We start from the raw sequence: 14,859 nt of genomic DNA on the forward strand, positions 1-14,859 counted from the left end.
GTACCCCTTAAGGAAAAAGTCACAAACAGTGATGCCCGGGGGCCACTTGAGGAACACCTGGTCATTTTGTCACATTGCATTGTCTGAAGGTTGTAACTTCTGCACCAATTGCAGCTTATAAAGGCGAAAGTGCAAGTGATTGTGTAAGATCTTGCTAGCTGTGCTTTTTGGGGCTTGTATTTGCTGTCATATTATTTATAAACATATTTCAATAAGTTTTGGCTTTGTAACCATTTAAAATCAAGGAATGTTTTTGTGGGCACCCTTTATATTCTACCCAAGATTCACAAATCCCTGACTAATCCTCTAGGATGCCCAATAGTGTCAGCCATAGGATCATTTTTGGAACCCTTATCACAATTTACAGATTTTTTTCTTACAACCTTTAATTCCAAAGACGAAATCTTACGTGAGAGACTCTGCTCATGTCATCAATATATTGAAAGATATTCAGATGGATTCAATAAATATTATTCTTGTAACAACGGACATTGAATCATTATACACAAATATCCACAGGTAGAAGTTTTATTCATTATTCGATCTATCCGTGAATAAAGGAAAACTCCCAGGATTCCAACTGAGTTGATTATGGAGTTGGCCCTATTAGCCTTGACCAAAAATTTCTTTATGTTCAATGGTCAATTTTTCCAGCAAATAAAGGGTACTGCTATGGGAGCCATGATGTCCCCAGATACTTTTGTCTTTCAGAATGAATATAATGATCAGATTTTTCTCTGGAAAGATGAATTGATGTTTTATTACTGTGGTTGAACTCTTGTGATCGGAATTTAAAATTTCAGATGGTTTGTGATAAATTTCAGATCTCCTATTTAGATATATTAAGTAAAAACAAGACACTTTCAAAACCATAGTTTACCATGAACCCACAAATAGTATCTGCACAACCAGAATTTTCGTGTTTGAAGTCTCAAAGACAATCTTCCAGTCAGCCAACTTCTACGCATTAGGAAGTTATTTATGTACAGCAGAATCCCAGTTAACTGGCACTCAATCAACCATCAAAAAAAAATCCCCATCCATCTGAGACCACCTTCACTGCTACCCTCCACTCCAAACTCCCCCCCTAATGTCAGTTTCTGCTACCCTCCACTCTAAACTCCCCCCACCCCGCGAGGCCACCGTTGCTGCTACCCTTCTCTCCAAACTCCCCTCTGAGACCACTGACACTACTACCCTCCAATCCAACCTCCTCCCCACCCACCCCCCGAGGTCAACGGCGCTGCTATCCTCCACTGCAAACCCACCTCCCTGAGGCCACCGTTGCTGCTCTCCTCCCTTCACGCCCAAGATGATCAGCGTTGCTGCCCATTCCTTTCCCCCCACTGACTGGCACTGTGCTTACCATACGTGTGCCAGTGCTGAAAGAGCCCTGCCGCTGATGTTCTACACTGGGCCGCTGCGAGGCCTTAAGCATCTGCGCATGCTCAAGGCCTTCCGGCTCCCGCCCTCTCCGAGAATCTCGGAGAGGACCTGTATCAGAGCTTGGGTATTCCATGGTGAAACAACACGTACGCTTTCTCACTATACGCAAGCAAGAGTTTATGAGAAAGATGCTGCAAAATTATGCACCTCAAGAGTTCATATTCTATTCACATTATGCTGCCCTGGATTTAATATTTTCAGTCACTTCTTTATTCGTTTACAGGCGGCTTTTATATTTTTAAAAGAAGGCTATATATTTGCATAATGCAACTAATTCACACACTAATGGGAATACATTTTCAATACTCGTGATATGAAATAATACCTACTATATAAATCACGGTTTAAAACATCAAAATAAAATATATTTGAGAACAGTGCTCAGACCCGCAACCAACTAATGTGTCCAAGAAAAAGTGAACTAAAGAAGCTGCCCAGTAGGTATTTACTACTTTCCAGTTGGTTGGTTGACCTCTTCGTTTTAAGTATCCTCCTCATTGATGGGTGTTACTTTAAATGCTGTTCTTTAACCCAAGTATTGATTTGTGCTTGGTTTTTGAGCCAGAGATCTTTTGTCCCTATTAGAGGGATTTTTTTCTCTCTGGCTTTGTTTTCCGCAGCAGACCAGTGATAGTTCTGTATATCTCCCAAATGGAACCTTACCGTTCCGGGAGGTTTATCCATTGGATACTGAATTTTCTTTGTCAGTTAACACCCTACATTGAAGGAAGACACTAATTGATATTTGTTACCTGATAGTACGGGTATCTTTGCTCAAGTTTTGGTGCCCAGTAGGCATTTAAAGTAACACCCGTCAATGAGGTGGATCCTTAAAGTAAGAGGTCAACCAACTGGAAGTAGTAAATACCTACTGGGCAGCCACTTTAGTTCACTTTTTGTTGGACACACTAGTTGGTTGCGGGTCTGAACACTGTTATCAAGTATATTTAATTTTGATGTTTTAAAGTGTGATTTATATAGTGAGCATAGCGTAACTACGAAATATATTATGCGAGGCAACACTGCAACGCAAATCAATAGCAAGGGACACTCTAGGGGCAGGAGTGTCAAATGTTGGTCCTCGAGGGCTGCAATTCAGTCGGGTTTTCAGGATTTCCCCAATGAATTTGCGTGATATCTATTTGCATGCACTGCTTTCATTGTATGCTAATAGATCTCATGCATATTCATTGGGGAAATCCTGAAAACCCGACCGGATTATGGCCCTTGAGGACCGACATTTGACACCCCTGCTCTAGGGTGAAATTACTGAACTGGAACTCATCACAAAGTTTAACACCATCACTCCAGGCCAGAATAGAGACAATAAATTCATGGCTCACTACAGGTATGAACGGATTTGACTATTCTGGCGTCATCTTGTCTTGGTTCTCTCCTGTTCGTTACAGTAGTGTCTCTTTTCACACCTGACCCCGCATTTTCCAGTACTTTGTCTTTGCATCCTGCTCCCTCCACCATGCAACTTCATCTCCTGAACTTCATGCATCTGACCAGCTGGACTCCAGCCCTTGAAAGCTCATGCCTTGATGAACTGGTTAATCAATAAGATGTCGCCCGTCCCTGTCAATTTTGTTGCTACACTAGACGAACACAGCTACTGCTTTTAAAGGCACAAGCTGAGGCAGAGACCCACAGTGATGTAGAATCGTACGGCTGGAAATTAGTCAGTAGGCGAAGGTACCATAACCAAGATCAGCCATCCCCAAGCCAGTCCTCGGGGCCCACCTAGTCCCATCAGGTTTTCCAGATATCTACAATGAATGTGCATGAGAAAGATTTGCGTGCGCTCCCTCAACTGCATGCAAATCTAACTCGTGAATATTCATTGCGGATATCCTGAAAACCCGACGGGACTAGGTGTGCCCCGAGGACTGAGTTGGGAATGGTTGACGTAGATAGAAGAAACTCAATATTAGGCAATGCAGAGGCTCAGGATCTCAGTTGATAAGAGAATCTGTCCTCCCTAGAGGGCATCACAGAGCAGTATTTGAGACATGGGGCAGCTGTGCTCACATCGGCAGCGCCAAATTCTACTAAACCTCACAGTCAATACACCAGCATAAGAAGCTGGCTACAAACTGCTGGCGGGTTGCTTAACAAAATACAATAATGAGTTAATGTGCGTTGCCATTAGGTTATATCCCAGTGTAAATACAAGCAGGGCATGATTACTATTCCATAATCATGAAATGACATTATTCTGCCTGAGATCCTCCCTAACAAACCTAAGAGTTATTTCATTCCACTAGAATGGCAAAATTTCAACTTCTTTTAAGGCAGTGCAACACCTTTCTCTCTGCCTATGAAACTGATTAGCAACTTGAAGACTCTGACTGCTTGGAATTCTTTGCTAATGTATTATAATGTAACCCTCTCTGTACTTCAAGAAGAAAGGACAAGGAGGAGGGGAAAAGAAAAACAAGGGATGATCATAACTCTTCTGAAGCAATCAAGTACTTGATTATTGATGTGACGTGACAGAGAGGAAGGTAATTTTTGTTACTTCCAGCATTAAACAGCAACCAAGTGAAAAGTATAAATTCAAGCACTGCCTACCTGACCGTGGGCCGGAAGAGCTGCGTAGCTCATAGACGAAGTCATAAGTCCCTTTTGCTTCATGATAAGAAGACATTTCTGCTCCTCGCTCAGATGGGCCATCTGCGACTGTTGCAGCGGTGGCATGTATGGCATCATGGGATTCTTACTTGGGTTGGCCATTGGCGGAGTCATTCTCTGACTCAACTCAGCACTGAAATGGGTCAAGGGTTTAGTGTTCCCGTAGCTCAGCATACTAGACTGCTTGTTTATAGAGTTCACGCCCAAGTTATTTGGCTGTTGATTAATCATATTCATGTGGTGGTGAGGGTGGTAGTTATTCATTGTGGTCTTCGGAGTGCCACTTGCCATTTGAGGCACTATGGGGTTTTGGTTATTAAAGGCTTGGGGATACATCATTGGACTATTTGGTTTATCTGTAGGAAAAGGTCCTCCATACGGACTAGAAGGTGGTCCTACAGGTGACCAACTTGATGCCTGGCCTGGGTGCGATGGCTGTTGCTGTTTCTGCTGCATGAGTTTGGCCCTCTGCTGCTGCTGTGCAGCCATTTGTTTGAGCTGTTCGGCTGGTGACAGGTCAGCAGTGGGGACAGGCAAAGACCCAGGACCAGAGCCTGTCACAGCTACTGGTGCCTGATTTATTAAGTATCCATTCCCCTGTCCCGGTGTATGAGCCTGGCTGGGTGTTGGAGGAGAGTGAACTATACAGCTGGTGGGCGAACTTGCAGGAACTGATGCTACTGGAGCACTAGAGACAGACGGTGTGCTAGATGCTGTGGAGATATTAGAAAATGGAGGCCCTGAAGAAGATGGCCTCACCTGGGGAGAACCAATGGACACGTGAGGAAACGGCGAGTGTGATGGATCACTCTTAACACTTGCGCTCTCTTGAGGAAGAGGGGTCTGAGCTGAAGGCCTGGGAAATTCTAGCTCTTTTTTCTCTTCAAAATCTTCGTTAAACAAATCCTGGATATCATCCTCTGGTACGGTATTGGCCAGTTCATCTATTAACTCCTGCCATTCCTGATCGTTCAGGTTAATGTCGGAGAAAAGTTTATTTTGATTGGAAAGGGATGTCTCTGAAGTGTCTATGCCGCTGGGGTCATCCAACGGCTCATGTTTTAGTTCCTTATTGTGCAGGATACTAAAACTTTCCTCCAGGTCCGTGCAGCCATTAATGGGAAGTTTGATTTCTGGCAGCCCACCATTTTTACCCAGATCATCCAGTCGGCTCGGGTGATTTCCGTTGTTCTGTACAGGCAGCGATGGCTTGATGTCAAGCTGATGAAGAGGAGAAACGGAAGGGAGGGGCATATTGCTGGATAAATTATTAACCGTCTCCACCCTCGCTACGTCCTTCCTCATCCGCTTGCTGGTTGGAGAGAAGCTACCGTCGCAGACTCCATTCTGCTGCTCTCCGTTAATGGGCGAGCGCGCTCCTTCCAATTTCCTCTTCACTGTTTCTTGAAGCTAGAAGACAGAAAAAAAAATAATATTTTCAGCAACCATATTCTTTCTACAGCGTTCCAATTAAACAATAAGTTATGAGGGTATGCTTTCTGCACTGAGTAACTTAAGGATTAAATGGGGAATCATATGACGCACATCAACAGTATGCAATGCGCAAGGCACAAACTGTGAAATGTTCCGGACTTCTGTGTAGACATAAAAGTCTGCAAACAGGCTGTAGGAGAGAATATTCACAGGCCTAACTTAATATATATTTTGACTAGCTCAGAGATGGCCCCTTCATCAGATTAATAAAAGATGCAAGTATAGCACTGGCTGGATTTACATCAGCATTTGTTTTTAACAAGAGGGGGAGACCATGAGGTACTTGGTTCATGTAATTCTTTCCAACCTTTTTATGTGTGCATTTATGTGCAGAGGTGTACGGGGGAGGGGCGCTGTGTGGACCGCCCTGGACGCCGTCTCAGTAGATGTTACGGCACCTCTCCATCCCCCTCCTCTCCTCTTTAAATCTTTGCCAGCACGAGCAACTTCTCCGACCAGCTGCTTGCGCCAGCCTAGCTCTCCCTCTGAAATCACTTCCTGGTCATGGGCCTAGGAAGTGACTTCAGAGAGAACGTCAATGCTGGCATAAGCAGTAGAGAGTTGCGCGGGGACAGAAATCCCACCCATCCCCACCCGTCCCCGCCAGAATCTTCTCCGTCCCCACCCGTCCCCGCCAGGATCCTCTCCGTCCCCACCCGTCCCCGCCAGGATCCTCTCCGTCCCCACCCGTCCCCGCCAGGATCCTCTCCGTCCCCACCCTTCCCTGCCAGGATCCTTTCCGTCCCCACCCGTCCCCGTCAGGATCCTCTTCATCCCCACCCGTCCCCGCCAGGATCCTCTCTGTCCCCACCCGTCCCCACCAGGATCCTCTCTGTCCCCACCCGTCCCCACCAGGATCCTCTCCGTCCCCACCCGTCCCCACCAGGATCCTCTCCGTCCCCACCCGTCCCCATCAGGATCCTCTCTGTCCCCACCCATCCTTGTAAGGAATTACCTCCAGCCCCGCCCGTCCCCATAAAAAGCAGCAATTACTTCTGACAGGATCATCAATTCCAGTTTCTTTTGTGTTTGTGCTGCCGTTTTCCTTGTGGAATCTCTTTGGTGGAACCCTTTTTTTGTTTTCTGTTTAGGTAATTAACTTATAAACCCCCTCTTTTACTAAGGCTGACATGTCCATTATATTATATGGACGAACCCTGCTTCCAAAGCCTTCCATCCCCGTGGGAGTCCCGTTGGCTAGAGGGGGGGGCCCATGGGAGTCCCGCGGGTCAGAGGGGGGTCCCCGTGGGAGTCCCGTGGGTTAGGAGGGATTCTCGCGGGATTCCCACAATCCCCGTTCCTGTGAAGACCTCTAATAAGCAGCAGGCTGGAGAAAGCTGCTCGCCCTGGTGAAAATTTGAAGAGGGGTGGCGGGGGAAGGGAAGGCACAGGTGTAACGTAGGAGGCGGGGAAGGAGTGGGAGGGTAGAGAGGAGGTCTTGGGCCCCACTGCCCGGGCATCTCCTACCCTTGCTACAACACTGCTTCTGTGTAGGACTACATGAATCTGTGAATGCACCAGTGTTGCTTCTCATGTATGTTTGTGTACATCAGGGGTCTCAAAGTCCCTCCTTGAGGACCGCAATCCAGTCGGGTTTTCAGGATTTCCCCAATGAATGTGCATGAGATCTATGTGCATGCACTGCTTTCAATGCATATTCATTGGGAAATCCTGAAAACCCGACTGGATTCGGCCCTCAAGGAGGGACTTAGATCCCTGGTGTACATGCAAGTGTGTGTCTGTGAGTGTATCTGAGTTGTAGAGGAAAGGGGCTGGAAGGTCTGACAAAAGCTGTTTCCAAACATTCCGGGGTCAATATTCAAAGCAACTTCAAATGCTAGAAATGGTTCCTGTCCATTTAAATTGCTTGTCCCAGGGCCATCAGGCATATTCAGCAGCACTTGACTTCAGTGTTTCTCAACTCGGTCCTGGGGCGCTCCCTTGCCAGCCAGGTTTTCAGAATATCCACAATGAATATGCATAAACTTGATTTGCATACGCTGCCTCGATTCTATGCAAATTTCTTTCATGCATATTCATTGTGGATATCCTGAAAACCTGGCTGGCAAGGGGGCGCTCCAGGACCGAGTTGAGAAACACTGCTTAACTGGATAGTGCTGCAGGCTCCGCCTGGTTAGTGTCTAAGCTGAAACTGGTTACGCCAACCGCATAAATACGACCACGTACTGTAAAACAGTCTTTTATCTTAGACAGTTAAGGCCCCGATGCATTAATGTCTGCTGTGCACGTAAGACTAGTTATAGCCAATTTTATCTGCATACCTAGTCCAGGGGTAGGCAATTCCGGTCCTCGAGAGCCGGAGCCAGGTCAGGTTTTCAGGATCTCCACAATAAATTTGCATGAGATAGATTTGCATCTCAAGGAGGCAGTGCATGCAAATCCATCTCATACATATTCATTGTGGAGATCCTGAAAACCTGACCCGGCTCTGGCTCTACCCCTGACCTAGTCAACTGATTATGACAGGAGAAAACTAATTGATATACAGAAAATGACAATCTCACTCATACATTCAATGCAGCTATGTTTCACCATAGTCTTCTCATATGCTCTGTAGGGATTGTTTCCCACCGTGCAACTTACCATCCAATCATTGCATATGGTTACATTTGTTTTATGTTATTTTTTCTTTGTTTTTCCTCTCTCAGCTTTTATTCAAGAAAGCAAAAAAGAATACACAGGCTGAATTCCAACAAACAAAATGCCATCACAAACACATAATACTGTTCTAAAAAAAGCAAGGAAAAACTTCTACGGTAACAAAATCTCCAAATCCAACAATCAGAGTAGCACATTATTTAACATCTGGCGTTCCTTAACCTCCAAAAATGACTTCATACTTCCCTCCTCCCCCTCAGCCGATTCTCTAGCAAAGTTCTTCAACGATAAGGTCTCCATCTTGAGGCGCTCCTTCCCACCTGCAATCTCCTACAAATCTCTGATTCCAATTGACCCCAACCCTATCCCAACAGACTCCTACCCTATCCCAGCAGACAGATCCTGGTCTTCCTTCGAACTTGTTTCCGAATCCATGGTCTATAATCTCTGCCTCAAATTGAAATCCTGCAACTGTACCTTGGATCCTTTCCCCTCCTACCTCTACGAGAACACTCCCCCTCAGGCCATCTCATCTCTTACCATTCTCATAAACTCCGCCCTCCATTCGGGTCTCTTCTCCCCAGAAATGGGCCATATTTCCTTAACCCCACTACTGAAAAAACCTGAGCTTAACCCCTCTACACCATCCAGCTACCGTCCAATAGCTAACATCCCCCTTCTTACCAAGATGCTAGAGTCCATCATATCCACTCAACTATCTTCCTACCTTGAGAAATTCACCATTCTTCAACCCTACCAATACGGCTTCCGTCCCAATTTCAGCACTTCTGACCTCCTGACCTCCTTAATCTCAAAAGTTCAATATCTCCATTCTCGCAACAAGTTCACCGTCCTTCTTCAATTCGACCTCTCTGCAGCTTTTGATGTCGTCCATCATGATATTCTAATTTACCAACTCACCGAGATAGGCATAAACTCCACAGTCCTTGACTGGTTCTCGAAGTTCTTACGCTCCCGCTCCTACATAGTCAACATGAAGGGCACTTCTTCCTCCGCCTGGAACCCGATCTGTGGAGTCCCGCAAGGTTCACCTCTCTCTCCTATCCTCTTCAACATTTATATGTCCTCCCTTAAACTCCTCCATCTCTCCCCCTTGAAATACTCTACACTTACGCAGACGATATCTTTGTCCTCCTCGAGGCCGACCGGAACCTCACCAACCTCTCGGCAAACATATCCTCATGTATATCGAACCTTCAATCCTGGGCCCACACTGTGCAGATGAAACTGAACAAATCTAAAAACAAAACTTCTCTGGTTCGGCCCAAAATTGGACCAACTGCCCACCTCCATCCCACTGTCCTCTGGCCCCACTCTGCATCTTGAATATTCTAGTAAAGTTCTGGGAGTCATCATTGACTCTACACTTTCCTTCAATGACCACCTCAACTCCCTAGTAAAAAAATGTTTCTTCAGCCTTCACATGCTGAGAAAAGTGAGATCCTGTTTCCATCAAAAACACTTCGTCCTTGTCCAATCCACCATCCTTTCCAGACTGGACTACTGCAACTACCTTAGCCTAACAAAGAAAAACCTTCAAAAACTCCAGCGGATTCAGAATACCGCTGCTAAGCTTATCTTCACAAAAAGCAAATTCGACCACGTCTCACCGCTTTTATCCAAGCTCCACTGGCTTCCGATTATCTCCAGAGTCCACTTCAAATGTGCCTGCCTCACTTTCAAGATCCTACACGGTATTCTCCCTCCCTTCATTCCTCTTTCTTGGAACTCCTCTAACCCCAATTCTGCCAGATCCACCCAAAAACTGAAACTTTCCTTTCCCTCTCTAAAAGGCGTTTCACTTGTAGGAAAACTAGGTTCTTCCCTCCCTTTCAGAATCACTCAGCTCTGGAACAACCTTACCTCCCCTCTTAGGAATCTGAGCTCCCTCCAACTCTTCCGTAAATATCTGAAAACCTGGTTATTCTCAAAAATGTAACTCCTCCTCCCTCTCTGGTTATTCTAGTCCTCTAAATTTTCTCTTCATTTTGCCTCTTCCCTCCACTGGAGTTCCTTTCTACCCTAACTCTTGTTAACCGTGTCGAGCTTTACGAATGTAGAGATGATGCGGTATACAAACCTAAGGTTTAGATTAGATTAATATGACATCCCCCACCCCCTCCCACTGAGTGAAACTAAACAGAAAAATTCCCCAAAGAGTCTAAGAGTAGGTAAAACTGGCCAACATACAATCTTCCAAGTTCATCATGGGATACATCTCCAACGGCCATAAGGACGCCAAATTCGGCGAAATATACCACAGGTGTCTGTGTATAATGCAGTCAATTTGGACATCAAATGAAGTTGGTCAAGCTTGGAAAGCAAATCAGACTGAGCAGGAAGATGAGGCCGTTTCCAACAGGAGCCTGGCCGCCGTAGCAACCAGTACCACAAAGCGAGCCTGGTCACGCTCCAATCCCAGTGAGTGTTTATTAAGCAGAAAAACATCCATATGAAAGAATTCGAAAGAATTCAAAATGGTAGACACCAAAGTATGTACCATCTGCCAGAAAGTCATAACTCGGGGACAATCCCGCCATATAGGCCCAAAGGTCCCCAGCCCCCCCCCCCCCAAAGTCTCCAACAAAGCCCATCACCATACCGAAACAATCTGAGCAGTTTTTCCGGGGTATAACATCTTATAGCCCTGTTCAATCAAGGGGGTGGCCAAGGATACCCGAAGCAACGTACCATAAAACTGTTCCCATTGCTGCGCCTCTAAGTGGGACCCCAAAAGATCTTCCCATTTAATCTCATATAATGGACGAAATACCCGAAGAAAGGCTGAGTCCGCCCCCGCCACTCTGGGAGCACCCATCTCCACACATAATCACAAAGCTGAGTATAAGTGAAAAAAAACCACCCCCGGGAGACCATAGGTATCACACAGAGCTGCAAAGGGGACCAGCTCCCCCTGGAGCACCAATTGGATAAGCACCCTAAGCCCTCCTGATTCCCAGAATCTAAATACCCCAGACTTAAGGGCGGGCAAGAAACCAGGGGCACAGAGAATAGGTGTGGCATAAAAATAACGCTGCCGTGGGAACCAAGCTTTACAAACCCGACCCCAAATCTGTAACGTGGAAGCCAGCTTTGCTATTGCTTTTAAACTTATACAACTATAAAGCAGACGTGCTCAATGGAATAAACAAATCACTTATCTCAAAGGTAATCCCTGCAGAGCTTCATATATCTGAGCATATGAGAAGAGGTATAATACCTCTTGATGAAACATAGCGGCATTGAATGTATGAGTGAGATTGTCACTTTTTGTAATTTTATCTGCATGGCAACTCAACCTCCAGTACTCAAAAGGGTTCTCAGGGGCTTTTATCACTTGCCAAAGAGCCACCGTGAATCCTATGCAAATGCATTACAAGGAGTAGTATTTCAATGAGCTCTCTTTGTGATGCACAAAAATGAACACCTACCTCCTACCGAAAAAAATTTTCCGGGAAGTCTGGAGCTGCCAGAAGCTGTCTGTGCATCTGTTATGTGTATGTATGTCCCACACCTATGGCCCAAATGTTGCTGTTAGGTATTGCTGCGTCAATATCGGGGGGCTAAAACAAAACAAAACCCTTACTTTTAGAAACCGCTCATGAGCTCCCGTGATCGGGAGCTGTACTGGGCCTGCGCATAGGGTTACCATATGGCTCCAGAAAAAGTGAGAACGGATTGAGGCAACCGGGTTTTACTTCCACTGAAAGCAATGGAAGTAAAACCTGGATGTCTCAATCCGTTCTCCCTTTTTCTGGAGCCATATGGTAACCCTACCTGTGTATAGGCTGAAACCACTTTTGAAGAATTATGGTTTTCGAACCGTGGCCCAATCCTTGCATGTCACCCCGTTGTTAATTAAATCGCATTGGCTTCCGGTAAGCCACCGTATCACTTTTAAATTATTACTCTTAGTTTTTAAAGCCATAAATTTTAGTGAGCCACAATTTATTAATAGGTGGTTAATTCCCTATAACTCTACACGATTACTTCGTTCAACCTCTTCAAACCTTCTTTCGGTCCCATCTTTGAAAGTTATAGGTATCCGACGTCAAGACATGTTCTCAATTATGGCCCCCCAGACATGGAATCTCTTACCACAATTTGTTAGAGAATTAAAGGATTTAGCTGTATTCAAAAAAGCACTAAAAACTTTTTTTTTCAAAGATGCCTACGACTCTTAATATTTTAATCAAGGATTTTTTAACTGACAAACACAGATTCCCATCCTATTTGTTTTTTCCCTTTTATGTCTCTCTCTCTTTCCTGTTTAAATATTGTAATTTCTCCCAATTTCTCCTCACTATTTTTGTATGTTTTTACCCATATTTAACTTTTGTATGTTTTTACTTATAAATAACATTTTTTTTTAAAATTTTTATATGTATGTATCATTGGATAGTCTTATTGTATAACAAAAGTTGTATGCATGTAGTCACCAATGTTTTATTTATATATTTTATGGTATTGTACATCGCCTAGTAATTTAAATAGGCGATTTATTAAGAACAAATAAACTTGAACTTGATTGGACTACTGTAATTCCTTGTTTTGGGGGCTTGCCTAAAACGAAACTGAAGACTCTACAGGTGTTTATGAATTTTGTAGCTAGGATGATTAGTGGGGTTGCGAGGACAGTGCCCATAACCTCCATATTGAGAAGTTTGAACTGGCTACCAACTGAGCAAAGAATTCAATTCAAAGTGCTATCATTGGTACATCAGATTGTATATCAAACTGTACCATATTGGTTTCAGCTTCTCTGGGAGGAGGGGAGAATGAAACTGGTAGCACTGACTGCTGACAATATATATAATATGTGACAACTCAATTTCAAATGTTTTCTATTGCTGGAATGTCATACTGGAATAAGCTTACTGCTCAACTAAGATTATGCGCAGATCATTATAGCTTTATGTAAAGAAAATAAATAAAAACAAGAGAAAACGGAAGCCAATATGGTTCTCCAAACTAGTGGCGGAGAAAATAAAGGCGAAAGAGTTGGCGTTCGTGAAATATTAAAAAACCCCAAGAAGAGGAGTGCAGAAAGGACTACAGGGTGAAACTGAAAGAAACAAAGAGAGAGATACATCTGGCGAAAGCACAGGCGGAAGAACAAATGGCTAAAAATGTAAAAAAGGGAAAAATGGAAAAGGGAAATGTAAAAATTTTTTCAGATATATTAGTGAAAGGAGGAAGATGAAAAATGGAATTACTAAATTAAAAGATGCTGGGAACAAATATGTGGAGAGTGATGAGGAAAAAGCAAATGTGCTAAACAAATACTTCTGTTCTGTGTTCACAGAAGAAAATCCTGGAGAAGGACCGAGATTTTCTGGCAAAGTTACACGAGAAAATGGAGTAGATTCTGCGCCGTTCACGGAGAAGAGTGTTTATGAGCAACTTGAAAAACTGAAGAGCGGATGTGGTCTCACCAGCCTGTAGTTTCCTGCTTCATCCCTGTGACCACTTTTATGAATAGGGACCACATCCACTCTCCTCTAATCCCCAGGAATCACTCCCGTCTCCAGAGATTTGTTGAACAAGTCTTTAATAGGACTCGCCAGAACCTCTTTGAGCTCCCTTAGTATCCTGGGATGGATCCCGTCTGGTCCCATCGCTTTGTCCACCTTCAGTTTTTCAAGTTGCTCATAAACACCCTCCTCCGTGAACGGCGCAGAATCTACTCCATTTTCTCGTGTAACTTTGCCAGACAATCTCGGTCCTTCTCCAGGATTTTCTTCTGTGAACACAGAACAGAAGTATTTGTTTAGCACATTTGCTTTCTCCTCATCACTCTGCACATATTTGTTCCCAGCATCTTTCAGTCTAGCAATTCCATTTTTTATCTTCCTCCTTTCACTAATATATCTGAAAAAATTTTTATCTCCCTGTTTTACATTTTTAGCCATTTGTTCTTCCGCCTGTGCCTTCGCCAAACGTATCTCTCTCTTGGCTTCTTTCAGTTTCACCCTGTAGTCCTTTCTGCTCTCCTCTTCTTGGGTTTTTTTATATTTCATGAATGCCAACTCTTTCGCCTTTATTTTCTCAGCCACTAGGTTGGAGAACCATATCGGCTTCCTTTTTCTCTTGTTTTTATTGATTTTCTTCACATAAAGGTCCGTAGCCATTTTTATCGCTCCTTTCAGCTTAGACCACTGTCTTTCCACTTCTCTTATGTCCTCCCATCCTAACAGCTCTTTCTTCAGGTACTTTCCCATTGCATTAAAGTCCGTACGTTTGAAATCTAGGACTTTAAGTATTGTGCGGCCGCTCTCCACTTTAGCCGTTATATCAAACCAAACCGTTTGATGATCGCTACTACCCAGGTGAGCACCCACTCGAACATTAGAGATACTCTCTCCATTTGTGAGGACCAGATCCAATATCGCTTTTTCCCTTGTGGGTTCCGTCACCATTTGTCTGAGCAAAGCCTCTTGAAAGGCATCCACAATCTCTCTACTTCTTTCCGATTCCGCAGACGGAACATTCCAGTCCGCATCCGGCAGGTTGAAATCTCCCAACAGCAGAACCTCCTCTTTCCTTCCAAACTTTTGGATATCCACAATCAGATCCTTATCAATTTGCTGCGATTGAATCGGAGGTCTGTAGACTACACCCACGTAGATAGAAGATAAAGGC

The 14,859-nt window shown here is 44.4% G+C and overlaps 1 protein-coding gene across 4 annotated transcripts in view; it reads right to left on the reverse strand.

Annotated features, from left to right (window-relative positions):
• Window positions 1–14,859, reverse strand: part of MAML3 (mastermind like transcriptional coactivator 3) — a 631,052-nt gene that overhangs the window by 245,750 nt on the left and 370,443 nt on the right. For all 4 annotated transcript variants that reach the window (XM_033939537.1, XM_033939566.1, XM_033939556.1 and 1 more), the window contains one exon: window positions 4,024–5,493. In XM_033939537.1, coding sequence (XP_033795428.1) covers window positions 4,024–5,493 — 1,470 coding nt within the window. The remainder of the gene's footprint in view (window positions 1–4,023; window positions 5,494–14,859) is intronic.

The sequence above is a fragment of the Geotrypetes seraphini genome, chromosome 1 (genome assembly GCF_902459505.1).
Source record: "Geotrypetes seraphini chromosome 1, aGeoSer1.1, whole genome shotgun sequence".
Taxonomy (NCBI): domain Eukaryota; kingdom Metazoa; phylum Chordata; class Amphibia; order Gymnophiona; family Dermophiidae; genus Geotrypetes; species Geotrypetes seraphini.